At 45.9% G+C, this 26,121-nt stretch overlaps 1 protein-coding gene across 10 annotated transcripts in view; it reads right to left on the bottom strand.

The window, feature by feature from the left end:
• Positions 1–5,970: 5,970 nt before the first annotated feature.
• Positions 5,971–26,121, bottom strand: part of KANSL3 (KAT8 regulatory NSL complex subunit 3) — a 41,355-nt gene continuing 21,204 nt past the window's right edge. For 5 of the 10 annotated variants that reach the window (XM_019931117.3, XM_019931115.3, XM_019931116.3 and 2 more), the window contains 16 exons: positions 25,648–25,779; positions 25,303–25,419; positions 24,976–25,077; positions 24,811–24,882; positions 23,551–23,625; positions 23,215–23,372; positions 20,858–20,921; positions 20,211–20,411; positions 19,847–20,003; positions 16,726–16,917; positions 16,177–16,261; positions 15,752–15,882; positions 14,773–14,882; positions 14,151–14,373; positions 13,671–13,804; positions 5,971–8,507 (listed from right to left, as the gene is read on the bottom strand). In XM_019931117.3, the coding sequence (XP_019786676.1) occupies positions 8,487–8,507; positions 13,671–13,804; positions 14,151–14,373; positions 14,773–14,882; positions 15,752–15,882; positions 16,177–16,261; positions 16,726–16,917; positions 19,847–20,003; positions 20,211–20,411; positions 20,858–20,921; positions 23,215–23,372; positions 23,551–23,625; positions 24,811–24,882; positions 24,976–25,077; positions 25,303–25,419; positions 25,648–25,779 (1,974 nt within the window). In that variant the 3' untranslated portion in view covers positions 5,971–8,486. Of the gene's footprint in view, positions 8,508–13,670; positions 13,805–14,150; positions 14,374–14,772; positions 14,883–15,751; positions 15,883–16,176; positions 16,262–16,725; positions 16,918–18,323; positions 18,402–19,846; positions 20,004–20,210; positions 20,412–20,857; positions 20,922–23,214; positions 23,373–23,550; positions 23,626–24,810; positions 24,883–24,975; positions 25,078–25,302; positions 25,420–25,647; positions 25,780–26,121 lie in introns of those variants that run through there. The other 5 variants (XM_073791087.1, XM_073791083.1, XM_073791085.1 and 2 more) reach the window with 5 other exon arrangements.

Genomic DNA, 26,121 nt, shown 5'->3' with positions numbered 1-26,121 from the left:
CCTCCTCCTCTTCTGTGTCCCCTCCCAGCGGTACAGGTTCCAATCCAACTGCTTCTCTTTCCTTCCTACCCAACTCCATGTGGATCTTTCTTGCAGTGTTAGTTGCGTGAGTTTTTCTGCCAGTCTCCAGTTTGTTCTCAGTGAGAATTGCTCCATGTGTAGATGTATTTTTTATGTGTTCATGGGGGGAGGTGAGCTTTGTGTCTTCCTACTCCACCATCTTGATATCTCTGTTTCTGAGTACTTTTAAATATTTCTTTCAATGTGAGTCTTTATGTGGCGTACTTTTGAAGCCTTGTATGCCTGAGAACATTTTTATCATGTCCTTACATTAAAATTCTATGCTCTTTTCCTTGAATGCATAAAAAGCATTAATGAGTGACTCGAATCCAAGAGTCATGTTGAGATGTGTCACAGCAGTCTGATTTTGGTTCAAACCTTGTGGTGGATCTGCATTTTCTCCATGGAAGCCTTTAAGATTTTCTGTCTTTGACTATATGTATAGATGTGCATTTTCCTTATTGCTCCTTTTGGGACTCCATGTGAACCCTTTCAAACTGAGGCCTATTTTCTCTTAATTCCTGACAATTCTCCATTCTTTTAAAAATTATTTCCTTCCTGAAAATTCTCCATTCTTTAAAAAATTATTTCCTTAGTTTTATTTTCATTTTTCTCTCCAAGACTCTTGTGTTGTACTATTTCTACTTCTACTCTCTATATTTACTTAATGCTTCCTGGAAATGTTCTTAGTTGTAGCCTTCCAAGCCATTAATACATTTTTTAGCCATATTTCTCCTACTTTTTATCCCATTATTATATTGTTCTAATTTTATTTTTTCCAAATTCTATATATTATATTTCCCATAACTAATATTTCTATCTGGTTCTTTTTTTATGTTTTCTTATTGTTCCATCTGGATAATTTCTAACATTAGCTCTACATATATTCATCATATATTAACTTCTTCATCCATCTCTTCCAATAATCTTCTTCAGAAGGCATATGTTGTCCAGCATGCTGCCTTTTTATAAGGTGATTGTCTCTTCAACTGTCTAGATATTTAGGGGTTGGTGTCAAAGAAGGCCAAGTGGGGAACCAAAACTTTTGTTCCAATGAATGGGATGAGGCCTCCAACCTCTATCCCTACTGTGTTATGCGAGATTATATGGTTGGGCTGGACAAGCACCCCACCTCGAGGTAACAAGTCACACTCCCTTTCCAACTGGAGTGGCATCAGCAAAGGCCTACTGGAGAGTCAGAACATTCGCCACTGCCCAGGAGTAATGACATATAACCCCTGCAGGTGTAAACCGAGGCCATGTGAGGAAGAGTAACAAGGTACCCCCTCCCCAGCTGGATTAGCATCAGCAGAGGCTAAGTGGGGAGCTGAAATTCTCACCTCCACACAGCAGTAAAGGGAAGCTCGCCTCCCACCCCAACCCCAGTGTCAATGAAAGCTCAGTGGGGATTCGAGACTTCCATCTCACCTAGCAGTATCAAAGCAGCTCCCTCTTTATCCTACCAGAGCAGTCTCAAACAAGGCCTGCTAAAACAGATGATTTAAAAGATCTAGAGCTTCACAGATAATACACAAGACATCAGATTTCAATAAAAATCACATAACAAACATACCAAGAACAAGCAAAATCTCAGCTTAAATGAGAAAAGACAATGAACACATGGTAAGCATTGCGATGCCGTAGATGTTAGAATTGTCTAACAAGAATTTTAAAGCAGTGATCATAAAAATGGTTCAGCGAGCAACTGCAAACACACCTGAGACAAATGAAAAAAAATTCTTAGCAAAGAAATAGAAGATATAAAGAATAAAATAGAAATTTTAGAACTGAAAAATATAATCACCTAAGTGAAAAACTTGATGGGCTCAATAGCAGAATAGAGGGGACAGGGGAAAGAATTAGTGAACTTAAAGACAGACAGTAGAAATTACACAATCTGAAGAGAGGGAAGATAGAGTGGGGGCAAAAATGGAAGCGTCTCATGGCCCCGTGGGAATATTAAAGATCTAACATTCATGTCACCGGCGTCTAGAGAAGTGGAAAAAGAGGGTGGGGTTGAAAAATAATGGCTAAAAATTCTCCAAATTTGGCAAAAAGGCATAAGCCTACAGATTCAAGAAGCTGACTGAACCCTAACAAGATAAGCCCAAAGGAATTCATGCCAAGACACATCATAGTCAAGTCTGAGAATTAAAAAAAAATAAATACTGAAAGCACAAAGAGGGAAACAACACCTTACCTATAAGGTGAAAAGACAATTTGAATGATAGCAGATTTCTCATCAGAAAGCAAGGAAGTGGCTTAATATTTCTGAAGGGCTGAAAGACAAGAATGGCCAACTCAGAATTTTATATGCAGAGAAAATATCCTTCACTAATAAGACATGGCCAGATGAAGGAAAATTAAAAACTTTTGTTGCCAGCTGAACTTCTTGAAAAGGACAGCTAAAGGAAGTTCTCTAAACAGAAAGGAAATGGTAAAATTAGGAGTCTTAGAACATCAGGAAGGAAGAAAGAGAAATGGAAAGAATAAAAATATGTAAATACAACAGATTTTCCTTCTTTTGAGTTTTGCAAATTATGTTTGAAGCAAAACTCTAGAACATTGTCTAACATGGTTCTCAACATATATACAATTGTATTAGAAGTGGGAGAAGGTAAAGGGACAAAAAGGGAGGATAGGCGTCTACACTTCACTCAAACTGGTAAAATGTGGATACAAGTAGATTGCAGTAACTTATGTGTATATGTAATGCAACATTTAGAGAAACCACTGAAAAAGCTATTCAGTCAAGGAGATACATTCAAAAATATTACAGATAAATCAAAACAATATTCTAAAAAAAAAAAGTTCAAGTAAATCATCTGAAGGCAGGAAAAAGAAACACAAAAACAAAAAACAGAACAAATGAAAATAAAAACTAAAAATGGCTGACTTAAGTCCTAACATATCTACAATTACATTAAGTAAAAAGTCTTAAAAAAACACCAATTAAAAAACAAGAGATTGACATCAGATGTGACATGTGAATGTGAGATAAATTTCAGGGCAAAAAAAAATTACCAGGTACAGAGAGACATTACATAATGATAAAAGGGTCAATCCACCAAGAAGAAACCTAAATGGCATGCACCAGATAACAGAACTGCAAAATACATGAAGCAAAAACTGGAAAAGGACACAGACAAGTCCACAATTATAGTTGGAAATTTCACCACTTCCTCAACAACCAATAGAACAACTTTGACAGAAAATCAGCAAGAGTGTAAGAACTCAATAAAACCATCAACTGACAGAATTTTATCAACATTTATAAAAAACCACCCAACAGGGGCTTCCCTGGTGGCGCAGTGGTTGAGAGTTCGCCTACCGATGCTGGGGACGCGGGTTCGTGCCCCGGTCCGGGAAGATCCCACATGCCGCGGAACGGCTGGGCCCGTGAGCCATGGTCGCTGAGCCTGCGCGTCCGGAGCCTGTGCTCCGCAACGGGAGAGGCCACAACAGTGAGAGGCCCGCATACCGCCAAAAAAAAAAAAAAAAAAAAACCACCCAACATAATACCTTTTCAAGCACCTACAGAAAATATACCAAGATAGAGCACCAGATCATGGACCGTATTACAAACCTCAACAAATTTTTAAAGACCGTAATAAGGTATCACAACACACCTATGAGAATGGCTAAAACAAAAAAACAGAGATAGTGTCAAATGCTGGAAACTGGATCTCTCCTACATTACTGGTGGGAATATAAAATGGTACAACTACTTAGGAAAACAGTTTGATGGTTTCTTTAAAAAATAAAAACTTACTACATGACCCAGTAACCCCACTCCTGGGCATTTATTCTAGAGAAATGAAAACTTATGTTCATACGAAAACCTGCTTATAAACGCTCATAGCAGCTTCATTTGCAATAAGCCCAAATTGGAAACAATCAAGATGCCCCTCAACAGGTGAATGGTTACAGAAACTATGGTACATCCATTCCATGGAACATTCATATTCAGCAGTAAAAAGAAATGAACTACTGAAACACACACCATCTTGGATGGACACCAAGGGAATTATGCTGAGTAGAAAAAACCCAATCTCAAAAGGTAACGTACTGCAGGATTCTATTTATACAATTCTGTGAGATGAGAGATTAGTGGTTGCTACAGGTTAGGAACGGTGAGGGGAAGGGGATGGATATGACTATAAAGGAGTAGCAAGGGGGATATCTTCGTGGGGACGGAATTTGTTCTATATCTTGATTATGGTTACTGGGATAAAATGACATAGAGGGCTTCCCTGGTGGCACAGTGGTTGAGAGTCCACCTGCCAATGCAGGGGACACGGGTTTGTGCCCCGGTCCGGGAAGATCCCACATGCCGCTGAGCGGCTGGGCCCATGAGCCATGGCCACTAAGCCTGTGCGTCCAGAGCCTGTGCTCTGCAACGGGAGAAGCCACAGCAGTGAGAGGCCCGCGTACCGCAAAAAAAAAAAAAAAACCACATAGAACTAGACACACATACTGTACCGATGTTAATTTTTGGTTTTGATATTGTACTATACTTATGTGAGCTTTAAGTACTGGGGGAAACTGGATGAAGTGAACATGGGACCTCCCTATGCTATCACTGTAAGTTAAACACACACACACACACACACACACACACACACACACACACACACATCTAAATAGCCCAAGTCTGTCTGTTTGTTTTAAATCCCTTCTCTCTTAGAAAGGCAATAACACGGACCATACGACTTCATCCTCTGGATGTTATTATTAGACTGGGGTAAGAGAGGATAAGAAGTACCAACCTGTAAGTGGGACTGAGCCAATCAGGTTCACTGTGTTCAGAATTTGAATTGAAAGACAGAAACGCAAAGGGATGAAAAAAATCCTGTGATAACAGGGTCAAAACTGGTCCCTGGCCATTCCACGTCAGTTGACGTCATGCGGCAAGAAGCAGAAACTGTCAGGCTGCCTGTCTGAGAAAATGTCAATTGAGAGAATATTCCCTTTTAGAACTAATATGGGTGGTGAATAGTTTCTGCTTCTTGCCACCATCAACCCTGACTAAAACATATACTGTAGAAAGGGAAGATTAAAAAGGTAACAACATTTCTTCTGCATTGTAATTTGCTATGGCCCTGTCCCTATACTGCTGAAGTTTAAGACAGCTATCATGGAAACAATCTGATCCTCATCTCTCACTTCATCTGACCCACCCAGGTCAGTGAGACCAGAGTTGAAAGTGAGGGAAAGATCAGGTCTCTATTAAGGATGGAAACAAGAAGAGCTCATGCATACCAGACTCTCCAACCAGGATATCAGAACTACAGTTTCCACCCATAGAGGGTTCCAATGCTTAATGTAGAGACCTGGAATTTAAGGATAAGAAGGAAGGTCCTCCTGGATACAAGTTTACAAATAATGTGGAGGTTGGAATTCGTTCATTCATTCATCTCTAAGTCATTTATTTATTGGAGGACGTAGAGGTATAGGGATTTCAATCTCTCAAGAGGGACCCCACCTACTGACTCAGGCATAGCCAAGAGCCCACCAGGGCAGCAATAATCACTCTAGGCTTGGTGGGAGGTGAACTGAAAGGGGTCACATGAAGGCCAAGCCACCATCTCCTCACCTCCTGTGCTCATCTCCACTTCTGGTCTCCCATCTCAGAACCCCAGCACAGTGCACAGTAGACAAACAGACACTGGTATCAGGTTGCCTGGGTTCAGTCCTGCTTCTGCCACTTCCTGCTGTGTGGCTTCTCTGTGCCTCAGTTTCCTCACCTTACAAGTGAATTACCTTAAAGGGAATTATAGTACCCACTTCATGGCTCCAGGCAACAGTAAGATGATCACTGGAATTACCACAATATCTTAACTTTTATTTTCTGTGCCACTCGATTGAGTGGTTACCAGAATAAACAGAAGAAGTCAACTAAAAACACACTGAAGCAATCTAAATTTGTTTTTATTTTTAATTGTTTTGGCTAATGGAAGAACAGAACCGTCACAACAGCTCAGCTCTATAACCCATCCAGCCCAAGACTGTTCTAGTGGTAGAGCCAAGGACAGACAGGTCTTCCTCCATCAGTGACCTCTTCTCAAAACAAGGACATCTTCCATAGAGCATCAACATGTATCTGTCATCCGAGAAATCAACTAAAGCCCTCTTGATCCTTCTACACTTTCGGCCAGTAGTTATCACCTTCCGAGGTTATGGACTCCAGGTTTGCTACATGGTAGGCAGAGGAAAGCTTCCTTTTACACTTCAAGGGCTGGAGAAGTATGGAATTGGGGAACATGGCTGTATAGACTTCAACCACTTCCTCCTTTAGCCTGTCCCTCCAGGGTGCAGAAGAATCAATGTTCTTACAACTTCCCTTCTCCTTTTGGCATTCTTTAAGGTGTACACACAAGCCTCAGGAAATCATCCATGGGAAGCACACTAGGATTTACGCAAATGCAGGACGATGCGTTAGTTTCTCCTTTGGCCCCAGCACACACAGGGCCAGCATCTTTCAGGAGCAGCCCCTCCAGTGCTGTCTAGACTGCACTCTTAAGTCATGAATGGGTTGTTCAGGAACCTCTGTCATGAATGATTCCTAAAACTTCACATAGTCTCAGTTTCACCGTCCTCAATTCCTATTGGTGTGTTACTATCCTACCTGTAAAGTTATTAAACCCCTGACACTGGATGTCTCTTTCAGATTTCGTATCTTCCTCCAACTTACTAAACGCCTCCTGAATTTCAGAAAGCAGCTACCTGCCAGCTAGTACAGGGACGCAGCCTAATTCTGTGTGAATCACTGCTAAGCCCAGCTCTGCAGGAGGTCGGGGAGGAAGCGTATGGTGTATAATCTGCCCACTCCACTCCTATCATACACACTCCCCTGGCCCTGCCTGTACCACCCCAAATGGCCTTGTCTGAGACTCCTGCACACTGTGTACTCCCTCCTGGCTGCCACTCATACTGGAGGTGAGGCTCCTGGATTGAATGCAGGTGGCCTGGTTTGGATATACGATGGATGCACTATACGGGTCAGGACCCTGGACCACAAGTCCAGCCACGGCACGCTGTGGGCCCTCCCTGCCTTCAGTACAGATACTGAAGAGTTATATCTGGGTTGCCTTATTCATCGCCTTGGCTGGAAACATTCTAGAGTATGGAAGGGAAAGGAGCCTGCTCTGGAGGATAGGTTGTCAGCCAAATCTAAAATACTTTTTGCACACAAGTATTGTGAGGAGGTAAGGAGGGGCTCAGAGCTCCATCTTCAGTGATCACTTCTCCAGGGACCTCCACCTCCAGGGCTCAGGCTGGTACCAAGAGCCCTGCACAGCAGAGTCAATACCAATAATTTTCCCACTTCTAAGCAAGAAGACAAAAAGTTGCACAGAGCTGAAACAGAAACACTGAAACATGGCCTTCATCATCCTGATGCCTGAGCTTCATGGGACGGCCAAGACGTTAACTTAGCAGTTATCCCTGTTCCACTTCCAAGCACTGGAGACAGAAATATCAGGGGCTGAAGTTTCTCTCCTCTGGCTTGGCAAATTCTTCTCATCTCCAGTTGAATCAACGGCTCCTTAGGTACCAGATGCTAAGCCTCAAGCCCAAATCGTTTTCACCACTGACGTGTCCTTCAAGCCACTTCATCTGCTGTTCCCTTCCTCTTCTTCAGCCTTTCTGGACCTGCAGGCTTTCTGGATACAAGAACTGCCCAAAGCATGATGGAAAAAAGAAAGAAGCCAGCTTTCACCTCCTGGCGACTGCTGGTCCCAACATCTACAGGTGACCAAAGGGACTGAAAGATGACAGCCCAGTTCTCTGTGCCCTATCGTGGGTTTGAAATGAAGAGTTCCCAGGTCTCAGCAGGTACTCAGTATCCAGTGTGGCTCGTAAGGAGGGAGCTGCACGGGGAGCACTCTCCCATGGCTGCTTGGTGAAGGCAACAGTGATGTGCAAAACAAGCCCTGCTGGCACTGAACCACTGGCCAGTGGGCCAGGATGATCCCGGTCCTCAGCACAGGGCTCTCAGTCCCAGACCACACGGACGTCTCCTCCCAACTTGGCACGGGGCAGTACAGACTTCGAAGGGGAGCTCCTTTATTAAAATGCAGTGAGCAGTCCCACACTGCTACTTGGGTCAAGTTAGAGCTAATGCTGGGGAAGAAGTGCCTCCAATCCATACACGGCCAGATCTGCTGAGGACCTGGAGATTCTGGGCACCAGACCTGCAGATGCTAAGGGACAAGGCCCCCCCTGCTGGCGCCATATCACCTTGTCTAATGGTTACGTAAGACCCAGAGGCCCAACCCTGAAGACAGTTGGCAGAGAGGCAAAAATGACTGTCTTAAAGAGGTCTTCAGACAAGTGTACAGCTCAGCAGGACAGCACACGTGCCAGGCCTCACCGTGCAGCAGCCGTCACCAACCTGGTAAAGGAGGACATATCGCATGGCATCTTCAGGGCGCTGGAGGCAGGCGCTGTGGCAGGAGAGGTAGGGAACAAGGGTCAAAAGTTTGCCAGGTTAACACATACAGACCCTCTGACCCAATATCCCACTCCTGAAAATTTATTCCGAAGAAATGATGCTCAACAGGGAAAAAGCTGGATGCACAAGGATATGTGTTCTAGCAGCCAAGTGATGAATAGAACATGGACTCTGGAGGTAGAAACCCACCTCTACTACTTTTTAGGGCAAGTGACTTACATTCTCTGAGCCTCCTTTCCCCCCTCTGTGAGACAAAGAAGACAGCACCTCCTCCCCAGGGTTGTTGTGAGATTAAATGAGACAAACTGCATAAAGCACCTACAGTCTGTGTTCAACCACAAACATTAGCTCTTATTATTACGTATAAGAACAAGAAAAGAATGCAGGAAAAAGGAAATAGGTGAATCATTAAGGGTGATAGAGCTGAAGCAAAGTTTTCCATGACTGTACTGACAATATCATTGTTTCAGGTCTTGTCCATTTTTTAAGTGCTGTGGAAGATGCCATGAATTGTTGAGCCCTGCAGCTTAGGAAGAAGGAAGCAAGGTAGAGAGAGTTGGCCTTTCTTCACAAAGGTTTTCCCCACCTCTCTAGATTTCACCTTTGGAAAACTCCTAAGAGGTCTCTGAGGATACAATAAAGTGGGGGAGATGGAAGACACAGGAGAGGAGGAATGAAGAAGGGTTTGACAATCAAAACTGGAAAGGATCCGCCTCCCATCTGCTCACCCTGCCCAAAGGTGGGCTGTGCACAGATGAGCACTCCATCCTGACCAAGAGGTCTCCAGAGTGAGCCCGCTCGCCCGGGGCTGCTGCAGGAGCAGCTAGAGGCTGCCTGCCAGCCTGGCCAGAGAGGAGAAAAACCTTGTGATCATAGTCAAGGATTCCATTCCCAGGACCCCGCTGCAGGGCACAACACAGTCTCTGTCTCTCCCCTTCCTCCTGCAGCTTCTCAGCTGTAGGGTGTTCATAATGGTCCAGTTCCATAAAGGAAACACATGGTAAATATTCATCACCGCCAGAGACAAAACACATAATTAAGTGCTTGCAAAGACCTTAGAGAAGTCTAGCCAGTGTTTACAACCTTTTTTCATTTTAAATTCATTTTCTCCATAAATATTACAGTATATAACCCCAAAATTTAAAAAAGGGTATTTTTCAAACTTACAACCATTATCACACATTAAAAAGGTTAACAATTCCTTAATATCAACAATTATCCAGTCAGTGTTCAAATTTCCAGGTGTCTTATAAACATCAAAAATGGGTGGTTTGTTTCTCAACCTTTAAAAATGCATATTGTCAGCACCTGAGGACATTCTGAGACAGCCCCTACTGTCTCACCACCACATCAATCACTGACTTATGCCAACCTCCTCATTAGACTAGATGAGAAAATGCCCAGAGAAGTCAGGTGATTTGCCCAGGATCACACAGCTAGCTGAAGACAGAGGGCCTGTGCTTTCCCTGATATCACACTGTCTGGCAGTCTGAACACTGAGGTAACTGTTAGACGCTTTTGAGTCAGCAAGTCTTAATCTAGTAACACCTCCTTTGTCTAAAAGAAAATTATCACCACTAGAACCCTCCTACTAATTTTATACACCCATTTTACTGAGATAAAAACTGAGCTCTCAAGTTAATACCACCAGGTAGAAGTCAGATTTTGATCTTTATTCCGTACTTCAATTTAAGCCATAGAAAAGGATTCTCAATGACCTCTACTCTTCTCAACTCTAACTAGCTCCCCCGGGCCAGAGCAAGCTGAAGAGGTCCACCTAAGAGAGGAGGAAGAAACCCATGATGGGGATCTGTGTTCTAGCTGTGCCTCAAATGTGGCACCAGCAAAGGATAAGACTGCCTGAAAATAGGCCCAAATGGCTTTATACGTCATTTCCGTCAAACCATCAAGAAACTGTTAATTTCTTGTGCTATATAAATGTTTTGGAATATGAGAAAAAAAATGTTTCCCATCTCATTCTATAAGGATAGAATTATCTCTTTTCTACAACTGGACAAGGAAAGGATACACACAAAAAAGCAAGGGTGGAGAGGAAGAGGACTATAGGCTAATCTTACTAATAAACATAGAGCTCAAAATCCTAAGTAAAATAAAAGCAAATGAAGACCAGACATGCTTTTTCCTCTGAAGCACTTAGCTTCTTTCTTTTTTTGTTTTGTTCTCCTTTGATGGGGTTTTGTTTCCTATACATGCACAATAAATTTAGGTATGTGCAAAACAAACAGAATAGGACATACTGAACAAGTACTGAATCTGGAATTTAGACAGTTCGATATTAGGAAATCTTTGAAAGTAATTCATCATTTTAACTGATTAAAAGGAAATGTTTATACTCATTCAGCTCATTTGTTTCCAAAAGGGCAATGAACAAACTTTAAAACCCATTATCAAGAGAAAGGAAGAGAATAAAGATTATCTTAGTAAACTAGAAACATAATTGATATACTTCCTTAACTTGATAACCTGCATTATCAAACAATAATAAGCTTGTGTAGAAACAGACAGGTCAAGGGTACAGAACAGGCCCTGTGTGTACAGTCATCTAGAATGTGAGAGCAGCTGATTTCAAATGAATAGAGGAAGGATGAATGGGCTCATCAATAAAGTTAAATCCTTACCTCACTGAGCATAAAAAAATAAGTTCAAGGTGGACTGAACAACTAAAGGTAAGCAGATGAACAAAAGCAATATAAGAAAACATAAAAACAGAGTCTCAGTATAGGATGATGGGAAAGTTCTGGAGGTGCATGGTGGTGATTGTTGCACAACAATGTGAATACATTTAATGCCACTGAACCGTAAGCCTAGAAAAGGGTAAAATGGTAAATTGTATGTAAGTAAATTTTACCAGTTTTAAAAATAAAAATTTTTAAAAACACAATAAGATTATATTCTTGCAATGGGAAGAGCTTTCTTAAGACCCAAAACTTTGGAGCCATAAGGGAAGAATTTGAAGACTTTACTACATAAAAATTTTTAATGCCTGTTTGATAAAAGATCTAGAAACAAAACTTAAAAGACAAGCACTTAATACTTCAACAGAGAGGAAAAAAAATATAAGCAATTAACTGGAATAAAATATATGCAATTTGTATAATAAATAAAGGATTAACACCTGCATATATAAAACTGCTATTAATTAAGTAGATACAGGATATGTCAAGCAATTCATAAAAGAAGACACACAACCTCATAAGTAATCAAGAAAATACACGTTAAAACAATTTCATTTTTCACCTATCAAATTAATAAAATTAAAAATACTGACTTCCACAACTGACAAAGGCATAGGAAAACAGATACTCTCATCACTGTGGCTTGAATTACAAATGAGCAAACCTTTTGAAGGGCAATTAGTCAGCAGCTAGCCAGATGTTAGACGCACAGACCCTCCACTTTCTGGTCTCTAACCTGTAGAAATCTCCCAGAGGTACACAAAGATCATGAACAAGGGTATTCACTGTACCATTATTCACAATATCAAAAACGAAAATATAACCCAACCCTCTAACGGGAGCTGATGAAATACGTTTTTGTACATCCACCCAGTGAAATACTAGGCAGCTACTGACAAGCAATAGATAGGTCTCTATGTAATGAACAGGGAAACATGTCACAATATGTTTTGTAAAAAAAGGCTAGTTACCAAACAGCCATACTCTGTGATCCAATTTTTGTCAAAAAAAATAAAATCAAATAAAGTACTTTGTACAGAAAGAAGAATCTAGAAGAATGCACATCAAGCTCCCAACAAGGGGATGTCACCTCTGGGAGTGGCATCATGGGAAATTTTCATTTTCTAAGTTATATTATTTCTGTAACGTTTGCGTTATTTAAAATAAGTGATTGCTTTTGTAATTTAAAAACTAGGGGATAAAGTAAATAAAAACAACTCCGCCTCTCTGCACAAAGGCAGGGAAGGGTAGCTATGATCCCCATGATTGCCAGGGAACAACCTCTGTGCAGTATCTTCCCCTACAGAGGAGGAGGCAGAAGAGCTCCTGAAACAGACAGGTGCCCAGCTCCCGGGCAGGGCTGGTGTGGTGGGAGTGAGGGGACAGAGCCAGGCCCTCAGTCAGGGCAGCCTGCACAGCAGTGGGCCCCGTGCAGGAGGCCTCAGCTGAAAAGTGGACACTGAAGGAAAGGACATGCACTACTGGACTCAAACTATTTTTTTCTTTAACCTCTGATCTTTGGGTGGCTCTCAGATCACCATTTAAGATTAGAAACAGTTTACTTGAAAAGGTCATAATGGAAATTACATCAGCTAAGAGAAATCGATGGTGACTTACTTCCCGGGTAAGAGCTCTAAAAACCTAACTGTGCCCTGAAAAGACAGCAATGAATGCAAAGACCTGGAATGGCACAATGCTGGAAAGTTGTTGATCAAAGAAGGAGTATTAGCCAATTAGCCTCTACCCAAACTCTGAATGATGAAACCAAGAATGAGAGGAGAGAATGATGGAGAGGGGAAGAAAACAGAAACATTAAATAGGCACTGAACATATTTACATATTTAATCCTCACAAGAATCCAGGGAGCGTTGCAGAAAAGGAGACTCACAGAGGTCCATGACTTGCTCAGTCACAGAGCTATAAACTGCAACCAACAAGGACCTACTGTATAGCACAGGGAACTACACACAATATTTTATAACAACCTACGAAGCAAAAGAATCCGAAAAAGAATATATATAACTGAATAACTGTGCTGTACACCTGAAACTAACACAACATTGTAAATCAACTATACTTCAATTAAAAAACAAAAACAGGGCTTCCCTGGTGGCGCAGTGGTTGAGAGTCCACCTACCGATGCAGGGGACACGGGTTCGTACCCCGGTCCGGGAAGATCCCACATGCCGCGGAGCAGCTGGGCCCCGTGAGCCATGGCCGCTGAGCCTGTGCGTCCGGAGCCTGTGCTCCGCAACGGGAGAGGCCACAACAGTGAGAGGCCCGAGCACCACAAAAAAAACAACAAAAAACAAAAAACAACCCAACAACAAGAAAGCTACAAACTCTGAATGTGGATGTGCATCTGGTCTGCCTACAAGTCCAGCTCCTCCAATTGGCCAGCCGGCCCCACGCTTCCCAATATTGGAGGCTGTGTCCTTGGTCTTCCCAGGCAGACTCACCTGTGAGCTGGAGGGCAGCGCCTGGGAGGTGGGCTCTTCTGATTGGGCTGCTCCTGAGCCCATGGGGCTCAGTGTGGTGATTCGGCTGGGCTGGCCACGTAGTGTCAGAGTGATGGTGGTGGGGACCTTCAAGCCTGAGAGAGAGAGACAGAGAGAGGAGTAGGCTTTTTTGTCACAGCCTCCACTTCCCTTTCCTGGAGTTTCCTCCCCATGTAACATACCCCCATCAGCCTCCCGCCTCGGCTTCCTCCTCCCCAGCTGGGTCATCTATGCCCTATCAGTCAGTCTGAAAGGCAACAGGAACAGCCTGTGTTCTCTCAACCTCTCTGGGGGATGGACCCACACAGCTGAATCCCTGAGGGTCAAGGCCAGGACCCTGTGGGGTTGGGTTCAACATCATACCTTGACCATGAGAGATAGCAAGGTCTTGGGGGAAGACCCCTTATCTGGGAGTCCCCACGGTTCTCATGAGAGACTCACCTGAAGCTTGGTTAGAGATCTGAGCCAGGCCAGGGAGGCTGCTTGCCAACTTGGCGAGGCCCCCATTGGTCAGCAGCTGGTGGATGGCTGTGGGCTTCCCACCAGGAGTGGCACCCAAGGAGGAGAGAGTGGTGGCCACAGGAATGGTACGGACAATGGTGCTGGTGCCCGTGGTGATGGCACCCAGGCTCTGCATGGGGGTGGGCAACTTCACACTGGTGGCCTGTGGGACACACAAGCCCAGGTGATCAGAAGCTGTTGCCGACAGCAACGGTCGGGTGTGGAGGGCACATACTGTTAATGGCTACCATGTATTCAGTGCCTACCACATGCAAGGTACTCTGACAGGTATTTTCCATATATCACCTTCTTTAATCCTCAAAACAGCTCTGTGTGGGAGGTACTATCATTACCCTCATTTTACAAACAAGAAAACAAAGATACAGAGATCAAGAAACTGGCCCAAGGTCACTTAGTAAGTGGTGGAGCCTTAACCTTTGGTAGTTCCCAGCCGTGAAGCCAGAAGGCTATTTGTCCTTGACCCAGCGTCCCTGCCAAAACCAACTAAGCTGAGGAGGCCTCCTCCCACGCCTGCCCAGCCCAGTGGAAGGCAGATGTGCACCTGTGGGGCTGGCCCGGGAGAGGGGTTTGCTGGGAGGCCAGAGGTCTTGCTGCCGATATCCTGCAAGCTGAAGCTGAGGCCTTGGAGGAGGCTGCTGGCTGATGCGGCCCCTAGGAGAGGATACAGCAGACATCAGCACAGGCTCAGTCACTTTTCCACAAGCACCTGTGCCTGTCCACCCTCAATAATCAACTAAAACACCAACGCTCTTTCCCTCGGACATTCCCAGTGCTCTCAGAAAGATGCCAGAAGGGCTCCCCAAACACGCACGCTGGACGCCCACGTGAGGAAAGGCACCGTTCCTGACACACTGCCTTGGATTCATTCTGCACACCCCAACCTGCTCCAAACCACCTGTCCTAAATTTTGGACAGTTTTAGGAAAACCAAGGAGAACATGAATCCCACTTTTCAGAAATCTATCCCACCTTCCCAGGGAAGAGGAAGGACTTTTTAAGCCCAAAGAATCCCGAACACCTGACTTACACTTCACTTTACACACAGTCCAGTGGCCTCAAAGCAAAGAGGAAGGTCCTCTTGAAGGATCAGGGCATCTGCAGTGCCTTGGCCCTGCTGGGCTCAGGCAACTAGCCTTTCAGTGTAGGGTGAGGGCGGAGAAAGTGAGGAGACACACACAGGCAGAAAAATGTCTCATTTTGCTAAATTTCCAGTTTTATTCAACCAGATGTGTTTAAAAACACCAAAATGAAACCAGTACATACATCTCCCACCAGCTATTTCTCCTTGTAGTACAGGAGGCATTACCTGCAGATTGGGACATTTACTCGCTGCAGATATTAAGGCCCCAAACTCCCCTACCTCAAAGTTAATGCCAGCTCCATGCCAAGCCTCTACAACAAGCCTGAGACCCAGAGCATCCTCCTCCAGATCTAGCTCCACAAGGCTTTCCCAGGACCACCCTCCAGCAGCAGCCCAAACAGACTTCGCTGGGAGGCAGGGAACATTGAGCTACCAGATACCTGGGAGGGAGCTGCCAGGAGAGGTGGCCACCAGGCGGCTCTGGAGTGTGTGCAAGGCACTGGGAGCAGTGCTGCTAGAGACCACTGAGGACGCTGGGCTGGCTGAGACTCCCCCTTCAGCAGCATTTGACCTGGAGACAAAAGTAAGAGCTCCATTATCTAAAGGTCCTTGCCAACACAGGGAAGGTCCAGAATGGGGCCCAGCAAGGCTTTCAGCAATGGACACAAGGCTAGAACTTCGGTTTCTTCATCCCACTTTCTGGATCCAGCCTCTAGTCTTTCTAAAAAAGTCAGGCCTCAAGGAGAGACTTCAGGCCTTGAAGCAAGAGCTACAGAACTCTTTGTAAATTTTAAGTAAGCACTCAGTGGACCAGCGAAAAGGTGAAGAGAAAGAAGGGAACAGACAGGCCGGGAGACAGACTCACTTGGTTGTGGTGAGAAGTCCTGTGAGCTCCTTGGCCCCTGTGGAAGCTTGCCCCAGTGTCATGGTGATGGGCTTCCCTCCTGCGGCTGCAAAACAGAAAACCCCGAGGCCACTGGTTAGTCCTGTTTGGTCCTGACCTTTCAGGGTTCCAGAGGCCAGGCTAAATCCAAGATATTATGGAAAAGACTGGAAGATGAAAAATGAAGGATAACTACATTAGAATAGGAAGAGTTGGGATTATTTTTTCCTTCTACTTTCTAAACCTTCTGGAATATTTTATTATCTTTAATTGAAACCAAAGAAGAACAAAATGTATGATGCTTTGAATGACCCCACAGCTTCCTCGGATCCTCGCTCGGCCTCCCTGACCCTAGTTCAGATGAGGTTGCTGCCCTCTTTCCCCCCACGTGCAACCTCTGCTGTCTTCTCCGGGCGCCTGTTGTGCTGAAGGCGAGGCTGAGCCGCCCAGCAAGTAGCCACCAAGAGGGCAATACTGTGTGCCTGGGACAGTTCTGTCAGTGTTTATTTAAAGAGGCCAGGAGAAACTCACCTTCTGGAGCTCCTCCTTGGGAAGGAGTACAAGGCCCTCCAGCTGTGTCCCCTTGGGAGATAAGGGACACCTTGATCTTCGGTCGCTTGGAGGTCTTACTGCCAGGAAGAGGACTGGAGGGATGGTGCCGCTTCAGCTGGACCCTGAGATCCTCTTTCTCGGCTTCCTCCGTTTGTTCTGATGAAACAGGAACTAAGAAATGGAGCTGCGGTGAAGTTCTCCACAATCCAAGAAAGCCCGACGGATACTGACAGCCAGTACCAGCACTGGCATGGCTGTGTGGGAACACCAGGAAGAACCATCCCAACACGTGCAAGGAGAATGCCAATGCTTCAGTCCTGCCTCACTCGGGCCCACCTACGGTGCAACTCCACCTTGGCCCTCTCAGAAGATGGCTCCATCCCCTTCCCTTACCCTGCCCTGGAGTTGGAAGGAAGGGGCTCTGAGTTGGTAGAAACAAAAAGAAAGGAGAAGACATCCTGACCCTGCCTGGCAAAGGCCAATCAAACAACAGAGGACTCACCACAGTGGACCTCAGCAGGGCTTCCCAGACTCAAAGAATGTGGCAATTCTCACGCCCTCCCCACATCACACAGCTGGAGGGCAGCACACAGTTTCTGGAGAAGCAATAGAGGAGCAGGCTATCCAGTCCTCCCTACAAGGGAGATATCCTCAAAGCTGAGTCCCACCCTGCCCTCAGAGCCCAAGGTTGAGGGTTTGCTTGCCAAATGGGGACAATGGGAAGGATCATCACCAGGACTTAAGGCTGGCTTTCAGTAACTCCTAGGCAGGTTATCTCAGCCGAGACAACTTTACAGGTCCTGCCCAGAGGTAATAGGGCAACAGTGGCCCATGTCACAAGCTAGTCCCCAGGTCATTTGTACTAGTACAGAGAAAGGCCACCTGTTCACACATGGGCTTCCCCCTCCACTGCATCAAACAGACTCATCCTGCACATGGCCAAGCCTCCTAGACTCTTAGGTTATCCTTCGGGTTTCCTCATGGATCCCCTCCTCTTTAAACCTAGAAGCCCGCCCCGGTCCTTCTTCTTAGCGCAGGCAATCAGGGGCGGAAAGGCAGGAGTCACACGAGAAATGGGAGGCGGGGGGGCTGCCATGGGGCCACAGGGAGCTACTCCAGACCACAGTCAGGCCACAACCAGCTGAAAGGAAGGACTGCATCGACTAAAATCAGAATAAGAAGGAGGGAAAAAGGGAAAGGAGTTACAGGTTTATGCTTGATAAGTGCTTGCAGAGGCCAGGATGGAAGCAGGAAACCAGAGGCAGGGAGAAAAACACAGAGAAATTCAGGCTCACAGGCACTGGCCTATAGGCACACACAGGAGAAGCAGAGCCAAGAGCCACAATAAGAGATAAAAGGAGAAAAACACCGAGAGAGGTAAACAGAAAGAACGGGGAAAAAGCAAAGACTATGGAGTAATAAAGCAAAAGGATCAGCAAAGAAAAAAAAACAGAAGATAGAAAAATGCAGAGACAAACAGAGACAAATGAGAGGCAGGGATGGGAAAGAAATAAGAGGGAGAAGCGGAGAGAGGCAGAGAGCAGAGAGTGAAAAGGTGAGGAAAGAGCAATACTCACCAAAGAGACAGGAGGAGGCGCCGGGAGGAAGAGCTTTCCTCACCAGCATGTTTTGTGTCAGAAAAGCAGCAAACTGCGCTGGAATGAATCAGAAAGAATTACAGAATCACAGCCAGCCAGAGAAAGGAGAAAAAGAGAAGGAGTAAGAAAAAGGTATGAAAATGTTCTGGAAAATGGCCAACAGGGGCTTTTTCTGGAATTACCGCAAGGGTTTGAAACCTGACTCTGCCATTTAGCAGCACCATGGAATCATCCATAAACGGAAGGTAATAAACGCACCTGCCTCATGGGGCCACTGCCCACATTCCACGAGCAACAGCAAGCCAAGTGCCAAGAAGAGGGCGAGGCACGCAGTGAGGGCCCATGACCACGAGCTGTTCTCACTGCCCCACCTATGAGCTCTGCCGCAACCAGGCTGCTGTGCTGCGGCTCTCCTCCGTGATGCTCTGGGTCCCATTTCGAACCTGGTGCACCAGTCAGCCTTCCAGAAAACCTTACAGTCTCCACTAATTATTGGCAAACTGCTGGCTCTCTCTTCATCAAAAGCCCAAGAAGACAACGCCCACTTGGAACCTGGCTCTGGCCACCACTGAAGAGGATGCAGGTCATGCGTGGACCCTAGGGGGGTCCTTTTCGTCTTCACCGACCCACTCACACTTCTGCTCCCTGTTAGCACCACTATACGGGCAACCTCGTAAGAGGCCTGGGTCTAAGTCCTGATCCTTTGGCTCCACTAAAAGAAACACAGGGGAAGAGAGCAGAGGAGCCTCCTGTCTCCTGCACGTCTCTCTACTTGACAGCCAGCTCTGGCTGCTGCCTCTGCCCAGGCACCTGAGACCCTCAGATGATACACGCTCCTGGATACATCACCAAACACCAATGCCCAAGAGACCTCGCCTCAGGGCTGCCCAACTGGATCAAAGTGGGCCAGGGGTAGAGCCACTGCTGCTCCCCTCCCCACCCACTGAACACGCCTTTTCCACAGCTTCTTACATTGTGCTGACTGTTCTCCAAACTCTAATTTCAACCAAACAAATGTTTCCCAGACTAATCGAAAACCTATCTGCAGAGACTCCTGAAAAACTTCACTGGAAGTCCCAGTGTGGGAATCTTAACTCTTCAAGGGCAAAACAAAGGGCGGGCACGACACCAGTGCAGTTGCCCTAGAATCTGATGAGCACGGCCAATCCCCTTGTCTGCGGGACCCGAAGAGCTCCCTGACTGCAGGAGAGGCTGGGCAGGGTCCGGAGTTGGTAAACAATTTGAGGCCGATATACGTGTAGTCAGCTCATAAAACCTAACACCAAGCCGAAGCTGTAATTAGTGGAGCTATACAGTCACACTAATGTCACCTTTTGTGATATTTTACCCTTGAAAACAGCCCTTAGTATTTATTTCAACCTAATTTTGCCTGGACAGAAATGTCGGGAAAAAGCCGCAGATGCCAATACTTTCCAACTGCCACATGGCGTCAACTGCAGAAGACAGAACCCAAGAGAGGCCACCGGGCCAGGCAGCTATACCTTGAGCCTGTTTGTGGGTCAGCACAGCCTCTGTCCGCTGCACGTGTCTCTTCAGCAGCTGAGTGCTTCCGATCTGACTGGACTTCTGGGCAGAGGCCACTGTGGTCACCTTGGTCTTGGGACTGGAGGTGGGGCTACTGGACACACTGGAGAGATCCTGAGTAGATTAAGAAGGACAAGGTCCAAGCCAATGTCATCCAGATTGACTGTCAATCGTCAAGTCCCCCTGGAATTCCCTGGTCAGGAATTCCCCTCGTAGGAACTCACAGGCCCACCAAGGCCAACAGGCATCCCCAGGCAGCGAAGGAACCAACTCTTCAGTCCCCATTTCCCAGCAAAAGCACTCCCTCCCTTTCCGCATTACCTCCGAGCCTGAGGGTGAGGCAGGTAGCTTGGCAGCTGGTGACGCAGGTCGACTGCCCCGCTCAGAGACCTCAAAGGCCAGGTCTCTGCGGGCCACGTCCCGGGGCTTCTTCTTCTTCTCAGCATCTTGATCCCGAGGCTCAGAGCCCACGTGCCCCTCCGCGCGAGTGAGCACTCCAGTCAGGAAGTCCACAATCTCATCCTAGTGTAAAGAGGGGCCGAGGCCTCTGAGTCCTTGTCTGGAGAACAGGAACCACTCCGACAGTCCCGACTAAAATCGATTCACCTCAGCTTTGATGTCAGCGTGCCGGTCCCTCCTACCACACAAAGCCTGGCTCAAACCCCAGCCGCAGCCAAGGACCAGCAGAAGCCTGCGCCCTGCACCCGTGAGGCAGTACTCTGGGGTGGTCACGATTCACCACTCCCCCAATGAACCCTTCCTCCCCTAATGCTCGCTCGTGTCTTAGATCATTACTCTCCTTTCCCCCTCTCTCTTTCCCCCTTTCCTTTGCTGATGATTTAGGCCCAACAGAGGCCACAGTGGATACCCATCCTCCTTAGTCAACAGGCTGCTGCCAACAAGACCGAGCCTAAAAGGTTACAGAAAGGCAAGCCTAGCTGAGAAAACCACATGAAGCTACTGTGTACCTGAATACATCTGTCCACCATGCTCTGAGTCAACCCTTCCGATTTCTTCTTTGCTTTGCTTATTCTAAGAGACAAAAAAGAGGAAATGTTTACTTTCCAAACATTCCACAGCACCATTTCTCTTCTGTGTTGGTTATTCTCTAGACCCATGAAGGAAGACTATGTTAGCCCTCAGGCAGGTCTGCAGCCTCTCTGAACCTCAGTTTCCACATCTGCAAAATGGGGAACCATAACACCTCACTCATGGAGTTAACGGGGATGACACAAAACAACATTTGTAAAGAAACAAAGAGTACATGGAAAGTACCCAGGATGGTATACTTCAGAAGTCCTATACCTATGGCTTCACAGGTATACTCTATCTGATTGCTAAGACCTCATCTCGAGGCACCCCAACACAGACCCAAACCCTGAGATTACTGGGTGCTATTGAAAAGATTACTGGGTGCTATTGAAATGAAATTAGCAGGAGGGAAGGCAAGGTGGCCACAGGTTAGTTCTAAAGGGATGACAGAAACTGACCACAGCTGCTGCATTCTCCTCTTTGAAAGCCAGCCTTAAACGCCCTGGCTTCTGACTGGTGGTCTCAGCAGAGAGAGAAACAAGGCACCAAGTGACAGGATGAAGAACTACATTCTGAGCCTCCAAATTCTGAGACCCCGATTTACTGGTTGTAGGTCTCTGACCTCGTGTAACAATGCTCATTTTATGGATGAGGACAGAGTCCCAGAAGTTAAGTATTTTACCCAAGCTTCTTAGCAAGGGAGCCAAGACTAAATTGAGGTCTCCCAGTTCTCAGTCCAATGCTCTTGGCACCATGCAAATATGTCTCATAAGCAGCCTCACAACTAACTCTCACTAAGGGTTATTTCCATTTCTCCCGCTCCCTCACCACGACTCAACACACAGTCTATTCTCCTATAGATAAGAATGTCTGAATTAGCAAGAAAGATAATGTATTTACAAGCAAACATTGCCTTGAGCATCAAAGGGTTAGATTCTAGGTCCACAAGAAGCTGTCAAATGACAAAGGCCAGGAGGACTTCGCCAAAGCATCTCTGGGTAAGAAACTGACAAGAGAGGTGGGAATAGGTACTCGCTTTAAGCTCTCCAGTTAAAGCACACAAATGAAGTTAATATCTAAGACTGAGCATATAAAAAAGGAGACCAGTAAAGGATACAACCTCTTTTTCAGTACATTTCATAAAAACATAACTAAAGGCCCTACAGGCAACCAGCCTTGTAAGAGAAGAGTGGCCATCTCAATGACTAAAGATGCCCTCCTGAAATCCTCTCCAGGGCTTCCCTGGTGGCACAGTGGTTAAGAATCCACCTGCCAATGCAGGGGACATGGGTTTGAGCCCTGGTCCGGGAAGATTTCACATGCTGCGGAATCTACTGAGCCCGCGTGCCTAGAGCCCGTGCTCTGCAACAAGAGAAGCCACCAGAATGAGAAGCCCACGCACCTCAACGAAGAGTAGCCCCTGCTCGCCACAACTAGAGAAAACCCGCGTGCAGCAACAAAGACCCAACGCAGACAAAAATAAAATAAATTAAAAAATAAATAAACTTAAAATCCTCTCCAAACTTTGGCTGTTTATAGAAGAAATGCCTACCCAAGTGAAAGCACAATGGCCAAGACGATAATTACAACATCTTAAAAGTATTTTCTCCCCACAAGATGACTGCTAACTACAAAGAGAAAAATAGGAACTTTACAATAGAGAAACCTGGCAGATGCTTCCTTGATCAAAGTTAACATCACCAGTAATAAGACACATCAACACCATGTAGCCCCTGAGGGGTGCACTGAGGGCACATCAGATCCATAGCATTCCTGCCAAAAATGTGCACCCTCAACCTAATCATAAGATAATGTCAAAAACCTAAATTGAGGGACCGTCTACAAAACAGAAGTCTTCAAAAGTGTCGAGGTCATGAAAGACAAAGACAGACTAAGGAACAGTACCAAATGAAAGGAGACTGAGGAGACAGGCAACCAACAGCAATGTGTGATCTGGATTTGAGACTGGACCAGAAAAGAACGTTAGTGAGATAACTGATGAAATGTGAGTCTGTAGATTAGATAACAGTATCATATCCATGTTAATTTCCTGACTTCGATAATTACACTTTGGTTATATAAGATGTTAACATTTGGGAAATCTGGGTGAACAGTATAGGGAATTTCTTGGTACTAATTTTGCAACTTTTTAGAAATCTGAATTAGTTTAAAAAATTTTTTTAAGTTTTTTAATGCCCTCTTTTCACTGAACCAGGTTAGCTATAATTACATCACCGCCTGATAAGCATCTCTCCAACATGGCACTCTTGCAGCTCTGGGGGAACCTACCCACCTGAGATTATCATCAGCTCCCCCAACCACCACCAAGCTGTTCTCAGCCCGAATCTTCTCCCGGAAGTCTTCCATGGCTTCAGGGTGACACTGCAGGGAATTCTGACCAATGACAAAGAGGACTGGAGTCTTCATATCCAAGAGGGGATCATCCACATCCTAAAACAGATCCAGGTTTACAGTCAGCCAGTGCATATTCACTGAGTACTGCCCTGGCAAGTATGCTCAAGAGAGTCAGCTGGGCAACTGCAGTCACTGAAGAGCAGCTTGGGCGAGGCATGCACTCCCGTACGCTCACCTGCCAGTGACCCAGAAATCAGCCACACCCTGCGCTTACCCCTCTGGGGCCATCCACGGTAAGCAGAGGAAACCCAAGGCAGACAACTGCAGTGACGTATTCCATCACCGACACCTGGAAATAATGGCACGGTTTGTCTCAAGGTCAAATGACTTCACTGCAGCTACATCCTACCCAGAATCCTGGGGTAGTCCAGACCCACCAGCCAGTCCCACCTCCTCCCCCACTGTCATGACATAACCCCTAGGTGTACATAACTAGGTTAGGACATAATCCCTAGGTGCACCAGCCATAGTTGCAGCAGTAAGAGCAAAGAACACAAGATGTGCTGTTCTACCAGAAGCCACCACCTAGAGAATTGGGGCCCTCAGCGGACCCCAGAAGAGGGCTGAACCATAGGATGGGAAGTTTAATACTTGCATCCTGGCAATTTGCGAGGCTAGAATCCTCCCTTTTCCCTCCACTAATAACAAATGCAATCAGGAGAACATAAATGTTGCTCTTTTCCCTTAAGTGAAGAAAATCTCTCCCTTTTGAACTTGATAGCTCCCAGACACCCCAAATTTCTTAGAGCAGCCGCTGACAGGGTACTGCCATCCTTGGGACCAGGGAGTACCGGGAGATAGCCTTCTTCCTCTCATGCCCCTAGATGTCACCTACACTACATGAAGCAGCACAGACTTTGCTTACTTGATCCACTTGAGAATTGGGGCTTTGGACAGGTCGGAGGCACTTATACAAACTAATATACATGCAAGTGTATGTAAAATAAGAAAAGGTTCTCTGATGACTTGGAAAGGGAAAGAACAGGAACACAACATCAAATTACAGAGCTATTAAAATTTTTGCTGGCCACAATTATTGTTTTGTTTTGTTTTGTTTAGGTGGGAGAATGGTACTTATGTCTAGGGGGAGAAAGAAAAAAAATTTTTCAGCGATACATGCTGAAATATATATATATATAAACACAGTGATATGATATTTGAGATTTTCTTCAAAATAATTGGAGGAGACTGAAAGTAGGCAGAGGTAAGATGAAAAAAGCTTGGCCATGAGCTGATCACTGGCAAAGCTGGGTGAGGGGCCCAAGGGGTTTATTATACTAGTGTATCCTCCCTTTGAACTTCTGCTTTTTTCACAATAAAGTTAAAAAGTAAGGTTTGTAGGCAAAGCATCTAGCACAGTGCTCTGGAACACTGCAAAGCGCTCAACAGTCACTATCATCGCGCTGGGCAGCAGCAGTAGTAGCAGCAGCAGTCTATCTCAGGACAACCTCCAAATAAGATGGGGATTACTTACGTGACAGGCCACCAAGGCTCCTGTATTCCAGCCAATCAAGATAATGGGTTTGTGCGGGAAATGGCTGTGAATCTTTGTGGGAAAAGAAGACAGTAAGACTGGAGGCCACAGATTGGTGCAGAATGTTGGGTGTGCCACAGTGAACTGAAATAGGGACGTTCTCACCTCTAGCACTTTGCTTCGCACTGCCCCAATCATGTGCTCCAGACACTGCAGAACTCCTACTCCACTACCATTGTTCAGCAGATGCGTGGCAACAGGGATGACCTAAAGGAAAGAGTAGCAGCCATGAGAGCAGAGCTAAGTTTCAAATCTCCTCTCAAGTCTGCTTAACCTACCTAAATCCCTTCAACCTCGGATAAGCACCATTGGCATTCTAGACAAAAAGAGACTTGGGGGACGCTCCACGTTTAAGTTGACCCATTTTGAGCCCCTCTTCCTTTCTGTCTGCTCGATCCTCCCCAGGAGGAGTTCCTCCTGCCCAGTACGTACCTTGCCTAAGCAGGACAGCTGAGACTGCCAGAAGCGGTGGCGGCGCGAGGTGGGGAACACGGAGCTGGAGGGCCCGGAGGAGGCAATGAGAATGAGAGGAGAGCCGGGGAGTTTGCTCTAAGGAGAAAGACCCCACCAGAGAGCCAGTGAGTGAGAGGTGCTCCTCCATGGAACCCCAATACCTTTCTTATCCCAACCAATGCTAATTTCCTCAGGAAACTACGTTAAGCACTACACCCAGCCAGTTATTAATGAAAGCAGTTAAACAAGCCATTATCCTCTTGCCAAAGTTCTAAGACTGGATTCTAAAAACAATTTCATGGGCCACAGTTAAGTCCAACTTACTGGTTTGTTATGAGAGAGCACTCCCACAGCGGGGTCCCAGGGCCTCTTCAGTAGGAGGGACAAGGCCTCAGCTCCAGCAGCCCCGGTCTTCGTGTTGGACGACACGAGCATCCGGTCAATCAAGGTAGGGATCTAGAAGCAAGGGAGAGGAAAGATGCTTCCAGCATGAAGTAGGAGACCCCACCACCAGGATCAGGTGGGAGGACACAGCCCCACTATGAGCCGAGGAGATTTCAACTACACCTCTCAAACTTTCCTCACGAGAGAAAGTACAAATCAGTGCATGGCTGAAAAATATGCCTCCCATCACATTAAAGATAAGTGGATACAGTCCTCTGGAAACCAATCTGGTGACACGCACCAAGAGACTTAAACTTATTCTTATCTCTTTCTTAACAACCTGTATCAGAAATACATACACACACACACACACACACACACACACACACACACACACGGGGGCTGGGGGGTAAG

This window comes from Tursiops truncatus, chromosome 14 (genome assembly GCF_011762595.2).
Source record: "Tursiops truncatus isolate mTurTru1 chromosome 14, mTurTru1.mat.Y, whole genome shotgun sequence".
In the NCBI taxonomy this organism is placed as follows: Eukaryota; Metazoa; Chordata; class Mammalia; order Artiodactyla; family Delphinidae; genus Tursiops; species Tursiops truncatus.
Note: the sequence above shows the minus strand (reverse complement) of the source record. Positions and strands in the feature narration are given on the sequence as shown.